The 19763-nt window shown below is 35.3% G+C and overlaps 1 protein-coding gene and 1 long non-coding RNA gene across 3 annotated transcripts; both read right to left on the bottom strand.

Annotated features, from left to right (window-relative positions):
• Positions 1-648: 648 nt before the first annotated feature.
• Positions 649-4952, bottom strand: LOC133527178 (putative odorant receptor 85d). 2 transcript variants are annotated; one of them, XM_061864074.1, is made up of 7 exons: positions 4035-4738; positions 3672-3837; positions 3066-3162; positions 1980-2081; positions 1813-1901; positions 1543-1609; positions 649-891 (listed from the first exon to the last, which is right to left on the bottom strand). In XM_061864074.1, exons 1-7 carry the CDS (start codon positions 4594-4596, stop codon positions 826-828), a joined length of 1149 nt encoding a protein of 382 aa, XP_061720058.1. In that variant the 5' UTR covers positions 4597-4738; the 3' UTR covers positions 649-825. The 2 variants fall into 2 exon arrangements, with proteins under 2 accessions (XP_061720058.1, XP_061720057.1); XM_061864073.1 differs by lacking the exon at positions 649-891 and adding an exon at positions 1131-1355 and having other exon boundaries at positions 4035-4952.
• Positions 4953-15428: 10476 nt separating this feature from the next.
• Positions 15429-16626, bottom strand: LOC133527239 (uncharacterized). The gene is made up of 2 exons (XR_009800844.1): positions 16255-16626; positions 15429-16211 (listed from the first exon to the last, which is right to left on the bottom strand). It is a non-coding gene; the product is annotated as an uncharacterized LOC133527239 (long non-coding RNA).
• Between the last annotated feature and the right edge of the window lie 3137 nt (positions 16627-19763).

The following is a 19763-nucleotide window of genomic DNA, read 5'->3' as shown; positions in this document are numbered from 1 at the left end:
AATGTGTAGGAAATAATATTTTTATTGTATTCTCCTTGATAGGCTTCGTGAAATTACAGCTAAACCTAACTCGATTTAAAAGAAAACAAAATAAAAAAATAAATGTTATTTTTAATGTACGGCTAATGCTTTTTGTAGGATTGTAGGTACAAAGCAACGTTATGTAAGTTTCAAGTTAAAGGGTCATTCTGTTTATTCAGTAAAAGCGTACCCACACCTGCCCGATTAATATAACCATGCGCCTTTAGGTGACAAATAATGTACCCAGTAGTCAGCCAACTTTTTCCAACCAAGAATCAAAACTTTCCAAGACAAATAAAGCTAACAAAAGTGTAAAATATATACACATAAATATATACGCCTATTTCCCGACGGAGTAGGCAGAGACCACGGATTCCTTTCAGCATCCTTGGTACAATACCTCAAGGGCCTATTTTAGATATAAGCTAGTTATAGTAATCATCTGTATATATCCATTATGTATATTGTTATTGTAAATAAATAAAAAAAGCTATTAGATTAAAAAAAAAAATATATATATATAATATACAGAATTAATAATTATATGATTTTAATAGGTTGGCAATATACATATAATAAGAGTTTTTCTACTGACTATTAATAGGTACGCTAGGCAAAAAAACTTCATAAAGTTCCAAGTATTTTATTTGGTGATTATATCATGGTAGTATGATTTATAGTGGCTAGCATAACACTACTATAAACATTGTGTTCTATTACTATCGCAAGCACCTATGATCAATATTATGAATATACGAGCATTTACAATTTTAATATTAGGTAGGTGTTAACATGAATCTAATTCTACTGGTCTTCTGGTGAATACACTGTTCGTAGGATTGTGAAGTATGACCAGGAGTTACTGATTATCTGAAAATAAAATATTATATTTTGAAGACTATATTTTTCTCTCTTTTGTATTCAAGATTTATGTTAACATTTCTCACGTGTAAGGACGCGGTCTGCGGCCATATTATTGATCATAAATATACGTATTACGTATAGGTACGTATATTTAATAACTTTTTATAACAATCTTCAATTTAAGCAGATTATTTGGGGTCGTGCAATTTCAATATAAAATTAGTTACAAGGGCTTCTGATAACTAAGGATGCCATTCTATTTAGTTTTTTGACATATTAAGTGAGTTAGGCAGTGTCTTACCTGAGCGAATAACTCGCGAACGCGAAGCGGTGCGACGCGGCACGGCGCGGGTGAATTCAATCCTTTGATACCTATGGAAGTGTCCTACGTGGGCGATCTCCGAATGCCGTCGCGTCGCGTCGCATTCGCGAGTCATCGCCCATGTAAGCCGCGCTGTTAATGTCACCAGCTAAAAAACTATTAGTATGTAACTAAATCTTACTGCAATTATGCTATTACCTGATTACCTGATGTCTGAACCAGTGTACAAAAAATCAAATACATACGTAACGAAGATCTACCTAGGTGTCCAATGTCGTTACATGTTTCTGTATTTTTCAAAACCTTTTGATAGAATATAAGGAGATAATACTTACTTTAGTAAATCCTTCATAGCAAATGACAGAATATTTAAACGCAGTCAAGCGCGTAGGTTTACGAGTCCTGAAAAGAAAAACAATTTCGGAGCGATTTAATTTGCTCAATGTAATTCAATACACGTTCAAAAAACTATAATACGAGCTTGAAACTTAATATGGTTTAGCATTTATTATTTTACTAAAGATAATTAAAAAGGAGCTTACGGGGTTCTTTTTAGCATAAAACTGAAAGTCCCTCGACAGTCAACGTAGAATGTATAAAATTACCTGGTAATTAGCACCAGAAGAACTTTCTGCGTTTTCTGATTCATTTTATACCAATCGCATAAAAATGCTGATTCTCCAACTTTAATACTCTAAAAATGGTATGAATTTATTATTACAACACAATGTTTGTTAAGAATACTGATCAAAGTGATGGATAGAATTTTTACCGATCCAATTAATTTTTCCCCGAAAACGCTCATCATAAATAGTTGAAAGAGAACAGACATAATGAACAGCATACAGCCAGGGACATTGTTCCAATCACCTATCTGAAATGAAATAATACTATGAAAGCAAATACTTAAAAAATATATTTGAGCACATACATTTTTTATGACAAAATAAATTGTCTGTATTACATTACATGCTTTAGAAATATACAGATCCTATTAGCTCAGTGTGTCAATTTATTACGAGTTTAAACGAAAACTAACAATAACAAATGTATGGAAGTAAAGCTGGCCATACACACTAGGGTATGCCTGCGCAGTTTTACCTGTACGGTCTAACTGCACAGTTTAAAAGGAGCGTTGCCGTTGGAGGTTAGATGTTGAACTGCGCATAGATATCAAATACAATTGGTATCAAAGCAGCATGGGTGTAACTTTCAATCCAGAGGTCGCGGGACCTAACTCCGATGAGTTTCTTGGAACTTAAATACCTACGACGTACGATTATCATTTGATATTTAGCAGATGCTGTGTTGTATAGGAGAACATCGCGAGGAAACTGAAGTTAGCCTCAATTAGTGGTATTATATTATGCACCAGCTGCTTCCTAGACATCAATTATTTAAGGAAACTTTGACATGAAATAATGTTGCCAAAATGGGCCCGAACTCCTTTAAAATGCAACTCAAAAATATCTACCTTATAAAATGTTCGTCCAATATAATCAGTTCTGGTTATTCACTTAAAGTTGATCTCGATATCGATATTGTTTCCCGGAACATTATTCTTAAAAGTAAATCAATTCTAAAATATCTAATATGTATTAATTTGTATATGTTTCTTAGAACTACGCCATATTACACTAAATCAATCAAAGCCGTCTTGTCGGTACATACGATTTGAGTAGGTACCTGCTGATAATATTAAGATTTTTATTTAATCTTTCTATTTTGTAATTGGTATACTTTGCTTAACGTTAGGTACTTAAAAAAAATCACCAGGACGAGGAAAATCATAGGAGTATTTTTTTGTGTCATTTTTTCTAACAAAACATAGTAAAATAATATCTTGTATTGTTTTTACCATTAAGTTGAACCCGAGAGCGCATATTTCTAACGATCCCACCAGTACGTTGAAAAAATTAGGTAAGGTAAAGATATCTTCCAAATCTTCCGCTAATCTGGAATAAATTACACTTTGATTTTAAATAAACAAATAATATTCTGAACAGTTAGACGATCTGTGCAGGACATCAAAAAAAAATAGATAATAATAATCACATTCAGCGTATTATAAACAACGCAATTTATTAGCATTAGAGGCAGACTTACATTTAGATGCCAAAATGATAAAATTTTGTTATCTTTCATTTATTTGAACGAATATTGCCGCGTAATATATCTGCGCACAGGCACACACGCGCCCGGGCGAATGATAATAAATACTAATGACATACTTACCTATGTTGATATCGGAGTGCAAGTTCCGCTTGGCTTCATAAGTTATTTATATAAAATCCCTAAGGTACTATAAAAAAGTAAATACATATGTAAGTAGATATTTGTTTATTTACTTATGTGTTTTACGGCGGGCCACTACGAAACTAAGCATGACCCGACATCCTCTTGGCCAGTTTTTTTTAAATACTTCACTTATGAACTAAAAGAAGAACGTATTAAGTTTACTTACTCGAGAACATTTTGGTGTTTTTTTATTATCTGGTTTAAAATATCACCTGTAGGTTGGTTTAGACATATTATTTCGTTACTTAGGACGGCGAAAATTGTGCACACATAAGACGTCAAAGTAAAGTATAGTGCATCCACGGCAGTGAAAAATAATACGCAAATGAAACCTGGAAATCAAACCTGTATTAAAAATGATAATTGATATAGGTAGGTATTTTATCAATCACTTTGCAGAAAATAATTAGATGTGAGCGATTTATAACAGGACGAATCTGGAAATCTTCGAGGAAGGTTATAGCGGACGTTTGTCATTTGTCATGACGAAGATAGCTAATAAAAAGCTTAAATTGTTTGTTATTCTTACCACATATTACTGAAAATATATAAACAAATGTCCACCCCGGCCATGCTTCAGTAGAAAATGGCACAGTGACAGCGTAAGGCAAGATAAAAATCTCTTCATTCGTTGTAAGGTAATGATACAAAATGTAGAATGGTGTTGAAAAATTATATACGCAAATCAGCACGGCGTTTAAGATGAAGTAGTAATTGATGAGAGTTTTAAGCAGATTTATGTCAGGACTCACAATGTCTGTCTTAATAGGGTCCTTCAAGTTTTCTGTACTAAGCCTTTCCAGTTTGTGAGCCAAAGAAAAAACTGTTTCTTTTTTCCACGCTAAAGCAGCTATTTTCAAAAGTGATAAGATACCGACACAGATGCATGGAGCTAGGCCAGTCAATTCGAGAAAATTCTCCGGCGCCATGTTAGCGGTAAAGAACACAACTTCTGATGAGACCATTGTGAAAAGCATGGCGTAAAAGATGTAAAATATCACACCAGTCCTTGATTTATCTTCCTGGATCCCCATGACTGACAAGTTAATCCGGATTTGCCGGAACACCTCGTTGAATGTGGGGGTGTTCATGGCGGTGCAGTTTTCGTAATGAAGCTTTTGAGTGTTAAAGACATTTCTTAAGTAATCGTAGGGTTGACAAAACCTTCAAAAAATTCATAATAAACTCCTTGCGTGTAATGTTGTGTGTTCCAAACAGAGAAACAAAATCTACAGAGCCAATTCCGAGAAACGGTGTCCATCAATTCATCTTTATAGTCTAGATGACATTTGGTGGCACGACCATGTCCCACCATGACAAGACACTGCTTATCTTTTTTTCGGCGCGTTCCGTCGTATGTTTATATATTTAAATACCTACATTTCCTTCCAAGAATACAGTTTTGTATAGACTCTCCTCCTTATACAAAATTAGTCCTTAGTCGGGTTCTCTCTCACGTTGGTTGTAGCATCAGTCGTAAAAGTGCATGGCGACTTTATCAATGAGTTTATTCACAATTCTGTGGCCCTATTGAAAAAGAGTCTCGCGCAGTTTAGGTGTATAAGGGCATAAGTGTTACGTGGAACTTACTTACAGACTTGTACCCTTTTTCACTAGGGCCACATAATTTTTCCATGCAATTTCGCAGCTCACTGTACCTAGTCTAAAATCTAAATCAGTCTCTGGCAAACATTTACTTTGAGACGATATTTATAACTATATTAATTTATCAGCTCGCAGTATAGAAAACAATTTTAAATTATTATTATTATTTTAAAAACTTATCTATATTCCTTACTTTTTTAAGTACTCCGTTGACTTAGCGACCTAAAGTGGGCTTTGGCCTCTAATACGATTAACCTCTAAAAAATGCCAGTGCGCCCTGCTCTGTCTTATGAGATTTCGTCCCAGTTGTCTGCATTCAGAGTGTAGTGAGAGTAAGTCTCTGTCAATCTGGTACCTCCCGCGGTACTTGGGACGACCGGATGGTCGGCGACCTATAAAGCTCTGCTCTCGAGATGACCAAGCCAGCGGCATCTCGCTAATTTTATCTCTCCAACACTGATCGGCTCTGACACCAGGTCTTCAAGCTCCTTAAAAACCTTGTACGGATCTATATTCTTAAAAAAATATCGTTTTCTTTAGTAGCCGGTAACCCTACTCTGTGGGTGGAGAATATTGTTAAAACAGTGATGACAGCTTTGTTACTTTGTTCTCTGTGATTACAAAAGCCAACACAATCAAAATGACACATCGGCAATTCACTTTTAAATGTCACTAGCAAAGTTTGATATTAAATATTCTGTTAGCACTTAAAACAAACGACAGGTTGTAATACTTTGGGGTATACACCCAGTGTTTTAAACGAGTAAATCTAGTAGGATTTAGGTATTTTGTAGGTTGGATATTTTTATATTTGTCTGGTGAGAATTTAGTTGTTATTATATCTTTAAAGCGGTTGTTATGGTAAATAATACATGGATTGAGACCCGTAATATTGTTTTTAAGCCTCACATATATGCTTATAGCTATAGTTAGAAGATAAAACTTACCGAAGGGGTGGGTCGATTCGTATCATCAGATTCAAATTTGCACGGACAATTTATGAAAGATTTCATTCATAACTTTTCCATGCACTTTAACCCTACTGTACATTCATAATATATAGTCTCATTGTTTGCGCACATTTCTCGTTCAAGCATTGAATTATGACACGAACAATTCGTTGGCATCGTGATACATATATTCACAATTAAAATATATTTATAACATTTATATATATATTAGGCACAAAAAACTTAGATTTGGTGTATTTAGTGGAATCCCATTTGTTGTTTACTTGAGGGGGGGCACATTGACGTCTGTTTGCGCCTGTTCTTTTGACGCCTTTTCTTTTGAATCATCATTCCTTTGGAGCGGGTTGCTATGGAACATCCGTTCTGTGCGGTCGAGGAGGCCTACGTCGAGGGGATATATTAACCACAAGACTGTGAGTTAAATTTGGATTTAATTTAGTGACCAGTGTTCCAACTGTAAAATTATAAACATTTTAAAGTATGACCCTGCGGAGGGAACCATTCTAAAACTTATTCACTATCGGAGAACCTGTAATCCCTAATATAGATCTAAGTATCAGAATCTATACTAGCTTATTAAAACTTTTATATTGTTGCAATACCAGCACGAGATGCTTAAAGTGTCATAACTTTAAATTTAACCTTTTTTTATCACATGGTATTTTAGAATACTTTCTTAAATTAACTTGTTGGTTAACGTGATGCATCACTTAGATTTGTGGTTGAGCCGTTTCCCTTTGAGGGTAATACATATTTGTGGGACATAACAATATAACAATAGCGGGTTACTTAGCAATAAGATAGAATAGTAGCTAGGTATCTGTATTTTCCAAAAGCTAGAATTAAAGGTATGTGTTAATTAAATACTTGTTTTCATTTGGACCTGTCACAAGTTTGCCGAGATTCTATATCCTGGCATCCTATTTAAAATTTTGTACATATATTGGAGCGATTTTTAAGTTCAAATACCGGTTCATGTCTGTACTAAAATTTGTAATCAAATCGCTTTTTTCTTTTCACCATGTATCACTAACCCAAAATTACTCACGTTGTTAAGGAGCACTAAGAAAACGCGTATACTTTAAGCAAGCCTTTTAATCTTGAGCGATGGTTATGTGTTCTTATACTGCATTGCAGGAAAGATTGCGGTGCGGCTCAGGTGGCCATCCTCTTAGAACCCTCTTTGAGTAATGGCACCCGAAACTTGGAACAAGCTCTCGCTATCAGATCATGGCGAGTTAACGCGGTTGACATTTCTTACCCCTCTAAGAAGTTAGAAGTGCCTATCGATCTTAAGTTACATAAACTCAGGGAGGGTAAGTACAGTGTAAACTCCATATAACGTCACTCGATATAACTATTCACTCCCTGTATATTAATTTCTGTGTATATAACGAAAACGCTCTAGTCCCTTGAGTGTTGCTATATAGTTTACACAGTAGTTGCAAAATGACAGATAATGTAGTTTAAATAAAAATATTTAAGCGTAGCCTACAATTAATATAAGAGCCTCGGTAGAGAGTACCATTTCGAACCATTTGGCGTTGACACTCCAGCATTGAGGTCCCAGCGTGCACAAGTTTTTGCAGAAATAGCAAAGCGGCTTCGTCGCACAACGTATCATTATTGCAATACAACGAGGAAATGCCGCCAGTATCCTTGGTACATTCTCTACTCTACTCAAGTGTCAAGAGTCTATTTTAGATTAAAATATATTGTAAATAAAAAAATCGTATATTTGAGAGACTGTTGCCGATATTAGTAGTGCTTATATCGTCGGGGATAGTGCAATACCGCGCAACTAACAAAGTCGTAAGAGTTCGAAATTCAAACAATGTACAAGGTAATTGGACCTTACTGCATTTGTTAGTTACGCGGTATTGCACTATCCCCACGATATGTCACCTTCATAGGATGGGGCTAATTTAAATTTATTTTTTACCCGTTTTAATCACAGGCAAATACAGGCAATCAAAGGTGATAAAGTCACACAGAAACTAGACTATATTTCCAAGGGCTCCAGCCAAAACCTTAGAAATTTTAACAAACACAAACCGTAAAAAAATAAAAGTTGACTCGATAGAAAAAAAATACGAAAACATGATTGTCTAATTAGAGCTCCGCACATTGGTAGAGTGAGCTACGAAATTGCATGGAGAAATTATGAATGAATTCATTGATAAAGTCGCCATTCACATTTACCGCTGATGGTATTTGCCACCCACTGACAAAACATATTTGTACCTATTAAATATGTACCACCCTTTAACACTTACAAATGTATACACATTCTACCTTCTACAGCTTAAAATAACGCTAACTCTTCAAAATTCATATTCGTGCTACAGAAAATCTTTATTACTATGATCGTAAATCGCGCTGGTAAAGCAGAAAACTGCAGCATACGGCCGAAGTGGGATAATGGCGCGGATATAATCGTCGGCAAACGGAGGAAAATATCCCGTTAGTTATGTAGCCGCGTTCAATATATTGTACCTATCAGTAAAGTTTTTATCATACTGCATAGATTATTTTCATAAAGATTTAGTTAAATAGTTTTCTAAGGTAAACCTAAGAAAACCGAAGATGACTATTTAAATCAATAAATGTGCCAGAATAGACATTGAGCACCTAGTTTCTAAATGCGCCAATACTAAAATTATACAAACGAGAAATTATATATACGCCAATATAAACGAGCATTCGAAAATGAGATATCTATACATTTTTTCCGTTTCTCATATAAGAAACATTATTATATATAATATAGTAGCTTTAATCAATCAATCAAATAATCAATCATATTATTTATTTCAGACCAGGTCCATAATTATACATTCAAATCATAACATTCATATATATTTAACATTTAACATTATATGTGTTAGTAGCAATATGAAATAAATAATTAATTAGTCTCCCTACAACTAAGGTTAGTAAACACAGGACATAACATACTATTTCTACATGCAGTATAACATAAAGACAGTTCATTTTTCAGAGACAAATCCCTCCCCGTAAATCCGTAAATAACTACAATGCATTATCCACTGTAGTTATTCTGGCAACCAACCGACCAACCAACCAACCAGGTTATCCTGGGGCTCTGGCAATCTTACTCGCCATCAGGGACACGGGATATAACTGTATGTTACATTGTATGTACCTATATATTTATTCATTCGTCTGCTCTTGTGTAGTTTATTTGTTTTGTAAAGTGATGATACTTCTCCAGTTGAGAGCTTCAAATTCTCCACCTCGATCTCTTTAACTTTTTTTTATATACCACGTCGGCGGCAAACAGGCATACGGCCCGCCTGATGGCAAGCATTATCCGTAGCCTATTTAAGCCTGCAACTCTAGAGGAGTTACATGCGCGTTGCCGACCCTAACACTCCGCACTCTCGTTGAGCTCTAGCAACCTTACTCACCGGCAGGAACACAATACTAAAATCTATAAATTATTATATTAATTAAAGTTAGACTTAGTAAATAGCATAAAGGACTTACATATTTAGTGAATATTTACGAATAAAATGAAATACGATGTTTCATTTAGATCTCATTTAGTTTATGCGTATGCAATTTGATAAACGTGTGAAATAAAAAATACCCTGAAATTTTGCACGCTCTTAAAATTTTCTGATATCTAATACTACATTACGATACAAGTGCGAAAAATAGGAAATTCGAAACGAGTGGCGATAAATTAAAACACGACCGAAGGGAGTGTTTTAAATCGACACGAGTTGCGAATTACCTATTCGCACATGTATCGTACAACGTTTTACAGTACATATGGCCATTTAAATGTTCGATACAGTAACGTAATATGCTAATTTTCGCACTAGTGCGGTAAAGTAGTACCATATGTACTGTAAAGAATATTATCTTCCACCGTCAAGGATTACTATTACCGAAGCGCTCTCTCCTAAAAGTATTACCATAGATAACAGCGTGATGAAGACGCTGGGTGAGTCCATCTATAATATTGTTGCATGTTTTTAGTATACCTGTATAATGGCAGTATCGGTACCTAGGTAGCACAACTTACCCGGTAGCAGTTACAACAGCGAGGCCTGTTTATAGTATTTATTATTAGCTAAGGTAGTTTTAACGGCCGCTTAGCCTAGTTTGTTCGTCTGCCGTGCAATCCAGAAACTGCAGTAACTGCAAACAATCGAATTCAAGATTTATTTTTTATTTATTTTATTATATTATATTCGGGATGCTTACTGCCTTAAATATATACATAGGTTAATAAACTTATCTACTAAATGTAAATTACAAGCTTCCACATATAATAATGCTAAATAACAATTCCAATAATGCTAAATAACACAAATATGAAGAACAAGATAAACGAAAAAAAACAGTATAAAAGTGACTTATTTTCGGCGATGCAATTAAAGCTTAGATTTTTTGACAGGCAAGCAATGTTTTCGAACCACGCAATGCAATAAGCTTAAAAACGTATACCTCATTTTCTGAACTAAAATGAAAAAATATTACTTAAAGCGCAGTAAAAAATCCGACTACTCCACGCGTACCCTTTTAGACAAATTTTAACTATGTACGGTCACGTCTGAAAATATCGATACGGACAAAGTACCAAAATTATGTATACACTACCCTAATATGTATATGGGCCATAAAGTCGGGATACATATTTTTGGGCACTTCGATCGTGTCGATGTTTTCAGAGGTGACTGTAAGAGTGTAAGCTGCAGTAACAGAACCTCATTTATTGTGGTTTAGTTAGCACTGAGATTGAATTTTAGGGCTACGTGAGTTAGTTACTGCGTAACTGCACTGTGTGGGTAAGCTTGTCCCCAAAATATACACCGTGTTCGGAAAAAAATTAAAATAAACTGGTTCATATTGCTTTTAAAGTAGTAAATATAACTACGTACATACTAAAAGGGATCAGTGTCATATTGGAATGAAATCTAATAACAAAAGGCGTGAAGCTTATCTGGAAGAGATCCCTTAAGGGGATAAGTTCGCCTTTGTACACATTTACTGTATTCTCTCTGTGTTATGTACTTGTTTTGTGCAATAAAGTGTTTACTACTAAAATTAAAATTAGCCTGTAAGTTGATTGCGTATAGTTTATTGTTATTTATTTGCCGGTTCTGTACCCCTAGTGTAACTTTGATCGACATCATAACGTGACGAACGCGTTTGCGTTAAGTCTCATTTTGTATAGGATTTTGAGGTTCCAAAACGTCCCGCTTGGCGCGCTCTTTCGAAATCCAATTTATCCCTACTGGTACTGTACCCCTAGTGTAAATAAATTCGATTTCCAAACGTGACGTACACGTTTGCGTTTAGTCTCATTTTGTATTGAATTTCGAAAGAGCGCGCCAAGCGGGACGTTTTGGAAACTCAAAATCCTATACAAAATGAGACTTAACGCAAACGCGTTCGTCACGTTATGATGTCGATCAAAGTTACACTAGGGGTACTGATATTTATATGTAGCGTATACAAATCTTGTATCACGTAAACAATTGCACCACGTACATGTAATAAATCTTTACATAAAAGAACGACGATTGATGATGGTATAACTGAGAAATAACCGCCGGTATGCCATTACACAATTGCATCTAACTTTGTCATTATAAGGCCTGATACGAACTTTCCTAAAGATACGATATAGATTGGATATGCCAGTGTCAAAAGTGACAATTTTGTTTAAAGAATCGTCACATCTAACGCAGCGGCTTACGTCACGATGACTCGCAAATGCGACGCGACGCGGTGCGGTGCGGCGCGACGCGATGCGGTGCGGCGCGGCGCGGAGGCCCAACGGCATTCGGAGATCGCCCACGTAGGACACTTCCATAGGTATGAAAGGATTGAATTCACCCGCGCCGCGCCGCGCCGCTTCGCTTCGCGCTCGCGAGTTATTCGCTCACGTAAGACACTGCCTAATCCATATCGTATCCTTAGCAAATGCTTGACGTATCTTAAAGTTCGAATCGGGCCGATAGGCACTATTTGTACAGTTGATACCTAAGAAAATCTTTTGCCAAAAACACATGTGTATATCGTAATTAGACTTTATCACATTTAAACTATTTACGGTTCATGCAGACAATTAAATGCTAATTTGACTACCCAGTTTCGATTAAGTACATAATAATGGAAACGGTAGCGTTTAAGCTTAGTGTGTAAGTTTAAAGTACCTACGAAATCATTTCTTTCATCAAGTTCAGATGATACTGATGTTCATTGATCTATTGTTTTTAAAATACAACTAAAATACCAAAATCCATTCAAAAGAGACAAAAAAGTTGTTGTTAAAACAAAAAAGCTTTTTTTACTGACCAAAACAAATCGAGTAAAATAAAATTACAAAAAAATCGAAGCGTGTGTAAAATCTGTTGGTATTTTGTTTTTTATTTCGTTGTTCCGGTAAGTTAAACTGAACCAAAACAAAACTTTATTTATTTATCAATATAGAAAATACTATGCCAAAATGCGTAATTCTATCTAATCAAATGAATCAATTCAGTGTTCAAATACCATCTTCTTATTATATTTTGAGTAAGTCGATTATTATAACAGTTCGCTATTCTAACTTCGGGATCCGGATAACTAACCCCGATCGCATTGCCCATCAACAAAGGCAAAGTTTACCGAATAAGTGTTGTAACAGTGAACAAGCTTCCATTCTCTTTGCTTCGCCAGCCACCGTTAGCCTTATCGGGCAAAATTTACATAATACCTACAAGCCAGGCACTGCTGATATTGCCGCGCGTCGAGATTATCGCGCTCTAAGCCGTCTTCGGCAGACGATGAGACGGGGACATCATAAATTAATAACTATAACCGCTACACCGCTGGAGAATTAAGCCTATTGAGGTATCTTGCGACGCGATTGAGGTAACGCTGCAATGAATCTCATTAATATGCGAATGCGGTGGATATGAAGACCCACAATGTACTAGCATGAATACAGTAAATATGAGTATAGTTACGATGTTCGCGTAGGTATACATTGGAGTTTGGAGTTGCATGTGAAATATAACTTAAAGGCACACTTAGGTACTATATGGAATCTATGGGAAATATTCTAATACTATGAGATTATATGAAAATGTGTTTTTAAGAGCTACAAAGCTAATTTTAGAATTAATGAAACCTACATTCAAATTAAGAGCAATTCCTAGCTGAGCAACTTTTCAAATCTCGAATTTTTGAAGCTATGTTTCTGTCGCGCTGCGGTGGGCGGGAGCGGGAGCTATCTAAGTGTGAGTGCGCACACACAGACGCGAGACGTGAGCGCTCACTCATTGCGCGCCGTTGCGTTGACATGTCGACGTCGCCCGCGAGCCGGACGGAATTCATCCTGCGCTGCCCGAAGCAAGTTGTTTTTGGTCTCATATCACAGATCTCATATTTTGATCACATAATATTGTTTTTCATTTTTATATTAAAACACACTGCAAAAAAGAATGATGTCCCTGCTTCGGTCGTCGTCGTACAGTCAAGTGCAAAAATATGTATCGAAAGAATCTTCTCATAAATATGGTACTACGCTCTTATTACACTGGTATAAGATGCTATGAGACATATTTTTGAGTAAGATGTGTACACCCATATTTTTACACTTGACTGTACCTATCCGTGACAGTAAGTTGGGTGTGATCATGGTGTGTTGTGAAATTTTGTAAGTAGGTATAAATATATGGTTAAACTACAGTCTATTTTACTTGTAGTACGATGGGGCTAAACTTGGGTCGCCTTATTGAAGAACGTATCGCAATGACAATCTGAGTAAAGTATGTTGGGGTAATGCCGGACAATTTTGGGACCAATTGAGAGAACTCGTGAAAAAACGTTTTTTCAAGATCTCAGCACATGATAGATTCTTGAAGTACGGAGCAAATCGTTAAATAATAACCGTAGATTCGGCCTGAATTTTGGTAATCTTCAATATAGAACGGTTTCAGTTTTGTACCTGTGTAAAGATGAGACATACTTTTTTTAGGGTAACGAGTGTTTTGCCATCAAGGGAGAATATAGGATGGTGAAAAAAAGTTGCTTCTAATGGAAAGAGAATAAGATATCACAAAAAAATAGGTCCGGTTTCTACCCTTTTTGAATGTATATAAATTGCAGCCACCAATAATTACAAACTTAAAAGTTGTCATCGAAAGTTTTTAATTCGTATTTTTGAATCCGATCTTAATCCTGATACAAAAATTGGTAAAATTGTGGCTCTCAAACTTTGATACCTATGTCAGAAGGAAATTGTGGCTCTCAAACTTCGATACCTAATATAAGGCATTTGATATGTAAGCAATGTGCTAAGAAACCTCTTATTGTAAGGTTTACCCGAAGTAATAAAATAAGAAAAACGACTAAAATAATAGATAGGTTTCGAAGTTTTGACAATTTAAGATCTCGTGAACTGTACAGGTTTAGTGAAAGTGTAAATGTATTGTTTATTGAAAGCAATGTACTGGAAGATATTACGTGCTTAAGTAGGAGGGACAAAAATCGAAATAAAAAATAATCGTGCCCAGTCATTTTTAATGAAGGTCGCCAAAAAAATAAGAATCAAACTTAGAAATCAAAAAGACTAAGTAGTTCTTTAAAAAGGTCAAAGTCACTGAGAGCCCATCTTGAAGTATGGAAAATAAGTAAAATTGCGATTTTATTGGTATAATTTTGAAATTATATATATAGTTGATATACAATCTTTTTTTTTATAAAATGTAAGGATCGTATGTAAAGAGTAAAGTAAATATAAAGGAAAAGGGAGCCCTCTTGAAGCATTTTAAGGAAACTAGTTTCGAAGCCCTATCTCTATTTTGTATCCGAAACTAGCTATGTATGTATGCGTGCACATCTACATATGCATCTGTATGTGTAGGTACTTTATTGCAAAAAATTGCTCATTTGCTATCTATTTTACTCGATTTTGTTATAAAATTCAACATGTATCATCATCTCTATACAATATAAATACTCTTTATTGCACACCTCAATAAAGGAAAACAATACAAAAGAAAACAGAAACATAAGCACAGGTAAACAACATGCGGTCTTATCGCTAAAAAGCGATCTCTTCCAGGCTACCTTTGAGTTGCGGAAATTAAAAAAATGACATTGTCCGTAAGTAGGTGTACATACACATACAATATACATACATACAAAATAGACTCCCAAAATCTCTTCCTTTTGATTTACCGTCGCGTTGGTAGTGGTACTGGATAAAAATAATGGTACGAAAGTGTGATCAAGAAAACAATAAATGTGATAATTAAGGTCAGTAGGTTAATTGAAGAAAATTTAAAGTTTGACTAAAAATCACTGCTGTTTTTTACAAAATAAAATACAAAAAATACAAAATTCTTTATTTCATAAAATACAGTTTATATAATTTAGGGGATGGTGTCTCCCGGTAAGCAATATTGCCTGTGTTGGGAGACACCGCTCTTCAGTGATTAATTAATAACTAATACTAAGATCTGTACTATTTACAAAATTTACTACCTATAAATACTATTTACAATTTACAAACAAAATATACTACTAACAAGCTATACATTAATTATGAACGATAAAAGAACGACATGAACTATATTAAAATAAATAAATTTAATTTAATTTCATTTAATTTCCAGTAAGCTTGACTGCGTGTGTGTGTGTGTGTGTGTGTGTGTGTGTGTGTGTGTGTGTGTGTGTGTGTGTGTGTGTGTGTGTGTGTGTGTGTGTGTGTGTGTGTGTGTGTGTGTGTGTGTAATGGTACTCATCGTAATAGGCACTCTGTTTCCTCATATGTTTTATTTGTGAGCCATTTGATTACGGTGGACTTACATTCCTGGGACTGTTTAGGGTAAATGTTTAGGATTTTATTGATTTTATTATATATGTGAGCGGATTTTGCATTGAGTTGTGAATTCGCAAAGGTGGTTCTGTTATGAGAAGATTTCGCTACATTCGTTATAGTTCGTTTTGTGTTGTAGTTAGGATTGTAGGTAAGGGTCTTGTGTTTCTTTAGTATAGTCTGCACAATATAGAGTTTTCTGACTGATAAGAGGTCGCTAATCTGGTATAGTTTCTCCGTCGAGTATCTTAATTTTTTGAAATACATGACCTTCACTAGCGCCCTCTGTGCACGTTCAAGATCAATAAATCGACTCTTAGCGGAACCACCCCAGACAGATATGCAGTACGCCAATACAGACTGTACCAGGGATATGTAAATTTCATTTAGAATGTTTCGTGGTTTAGAAGGGATCAAGTTATCTCTACCTGGTACAATATGTCTTAGCGCCCTGAAAATCCAAACCAATTTCCTGACTCTACCGATAACTTGCTCGAGGTGAGAGTACCAATTTAGATGCTCGTCAAGAATTATTCCCAGATATTTTATTTGGGCAACTTTTTCTATGATTGGGCAGCTGCAGGTTGTGGAATCATTCAGATTGCAAGAGTGGATCTTAAGGTTCATGTCAAAATTTGGCTGTGTGGAATTTGTGATGGAAAAACATATATATTTTGTTTTATTGGCATTAAGTGTTAACAAATTTTTTTAAATAGGTAAAGATCGGGTTGTTTCTCTCGGATCTTTACCTGGAAGGGTCAAGATCGGATATCGGTCTGCAGCAGTCCTAGGTCTGTTTTGATTGGATAGTTATATAAAAAATATCGAAAAAGAAATTATACATTAAAACAAAAACAGTTTCGTCACAATACGCAAAATAAATTACAGGGCGAAGATCGGATAGAAGAAAAAAATTGCGAAAATATCTTGCTCCCTGTGATTGCGCATAGCACAAGCCTGACGCCCTGAGCGACGCGGGGACACTGGCAGTCGAGGCGCAATGCAATGGCATCTTACACAATGTTGCCAACATTAAAAAAATAAAGCCAAATTAGGGAGACATGAATGTCCTACGTTCTTCACCCGCATCCGGTATTTACCCAACATACCTACCTTAATCGTTGAACCGCCGCATTTCCAAATGGCCCCTTTTTGATATCGGCTAGCCGTATTGTAATACGGTGGATTATACAATACGACTGCGATACTTATATATAAATCCCCTCGTTAATGTAATTTCATTTTTGCTATCTAGTGGCAAACATCAAAGTAGTTATCTTTTACTTGTGACGCACAAGTGTGAGCAATGTAAAATACTATAAGTATTTCTAAAAAAAAATTGCCTTGTTTATTGTGATTAATTGATTATTAAATTCGCAAAATGCTGTCGTTTTATTTAAAATAATGAAATAATTAGACCAGTTCCGAAAGTACCGGGAAATCCTTGTTCCTATTTCCACCAGTACCGAAAATCCCGGTTCTTTAAAACAGTACCGGTTCTGCAATCCCTAATAAGGATGTTATGCCCATCACTAATCCTTCTGTGTACGTATATTTATAAACTGTCTCCGCCTCCAATTCGTGCGATAAGGACAACTGCAGCTCGGACTAAAATTCACTCGCAAAAAACCCAAAAATCGAGGTTTCGCTCTCGACTGTTTCCTCCTCCAAAACGCAACCAATCATTATGAAATTTTGGAAATTGCAAGAGGAAGAAATAATCTATGCCGCTATGTTTTAATTTTTTGGATATTTATTGTCATATTTGTATACTGTGCCTTTTTTTACAGCCAATTCAATTGAGCCGTTTTTTGCGATTTTTGAGGCGCTGTAAGTTTCTTCAAAATAAAATAATCCAAAAAAGCAAAACATAGCGGCACAGATATTGATGATATTGATCTTATTTGAAAAAATCATGGCTCTAGGTTCAAAATCCAGGGAGGAAATAGTCGAGAGCGTTTGTATGGAAAAATCACCACTAGGAATTCCTCTTAAAATGATTCATAGCTTTATTCTCATTGGAACAATATGGGCGATATTGTTAAGAATTTAAGACGTTCCTATTTTTCAAGCAAATATATTTTGGAAGTTATTATATCTATAATACCACCACCACTAATAATAGTGGGTGAGAAAATCTTTTCAAAAAAAAACACTTCATTTGCATAAGCCATTAACGTTAGTTCTTCTAAAGACTACAAAAATACTTTACATAATTTAAGTAAATTAATGGATATTGATTTATTTAGGCATACCTACAACAACACATTTTATTATATTATCATGATTCAAGAAAAAAAGATTGTGAAGAAGATCATGATTCAAACATTAAATATAGTCAGCATTCATTGTAGCGGGTGAACCAACGATCTAAATGTTACCCTAGAATACTTTTCCAAATAGATATAAATCTAAAAAATAAAATAGAATTGTACACAGTTTGCGTTCAAAAGTATTCTATAACAGTCTAATTGTTCTTTATGGACATATGTATATCTTTTTGTTAATCTGCTAGAGAATACCTACAATGCAAACGCGCCTGACGATACCTGTATCTCAGCAACCGTTTCAAGGGTGCATTCGAAACTACTACTGAAATAGAAACTCTTCCAGTGAGCGGTATCACCGCTTTAAGAGACAAGTAAATTTTAAGGACTCTTTCTATGTCCGTGTACATTTCACTTGAAGAAGCAGGTAAGTAGAAGTTGAATAAGCATTACGCACAGTCCATACGCTTTATGACCGCACCCATTGGTAGAAATATCACCATATTATAGTCTGTTGTTTTTCAGCAATGAAGAAAGTTTCCTTCCCCATTGTTGTAATTTCAATTTTGTGGCATTAGAGAGATTTTTGTCATACACGTATATTTAATAATTTGGTTTGATCTCCACTTCACATCGTCTCCAATTTGTGGATAAGCAGCAGTATAATATAAAGAAAAATGCCCTTGCGATAATGTTAAGTGATATAAGTGGAGTTCAAAATATCTTCTTCTTAGTCGTATACTCTTGTCAGAGTAGTCGTGGTCATTGCGGTCGTTGTAGGGCTTTTTTCGCTGTTTCCCGCCATGCTTCTCTATTTATTGCCTGCCGCGCGCACAGATTCAGAGGTGACCCGGTGAGAGCTTTCACTTGGTCGGTCCATCGCATTGAGGGCCGCAATCTGGGTCTTTTGCCAAAATATAGGTAGTCTTTATTATTTACTTGTGCCTGTTACTACATTATTGCGCCGTAAGGAAATTTGATTCTCAAAATCAGATTGCAATATCTCAGAGATACGAATGTCGGTGATAGTAGCACTCCGAGAATTACACGCGCAATTGCCTGCTCTATTACATTCCAATTTGATTTATATAAGTAGGCCATTTGGCTCGAATGATGTAGGTAGGTAATATTCTATTTCCCATTAGGATCATTCGAATTTTGGTACATTTTTGTCGGGGAAGATTCTGTCGTGTTAAAGCAAAAAGCCATTATATCTGTACGTAGGTAGGTTAGGTTAGTAAGTTTTATAATAGCGTACGAGTTTTGAGCTTAAAATGGTGCCATCCTTAATTAAGTAAGTAAGTAAATATTCTTTATTGCACCAACAATTATACATTTTACATACATGTAAAACTACAAATAAATTTTAAAGGAAAATAGAACCAGGTAACAACAGGCGGTCTTATCGTTAAAAAGCGATCTCTTCCAGATAACTTTTAGGTAGCAGGAAATGTAGAACTCATACAAAAGTCAACAGGTAGTGCAAGGAGCTAAAAATTGAGACTTAAACACAAACATACATACTACATACTACTTATATAAGTATTAAAACAATACCTAATACACTA

This window comes from Cydia pomonella, chromosome 17 (assembly GCF_033807575.1).
Source record: "Cydia pomonella isolate Wapato2018A chromosome 17, ilCydPomo1, whole genome shotgun sequence".
NCBI classification, from domain to species: domain Eukaryota; kingdom Metazoa; phylum Arthropoda; class Insecta; order Lepidoptera; family Tortricidae; genus Cydia; species Cydia pomonella.
The sequence above is the reverse complement of the archived record's forward strand: the minus strand, read 5'-3'. Positions and strand labels throughout refer to the sequence as shown.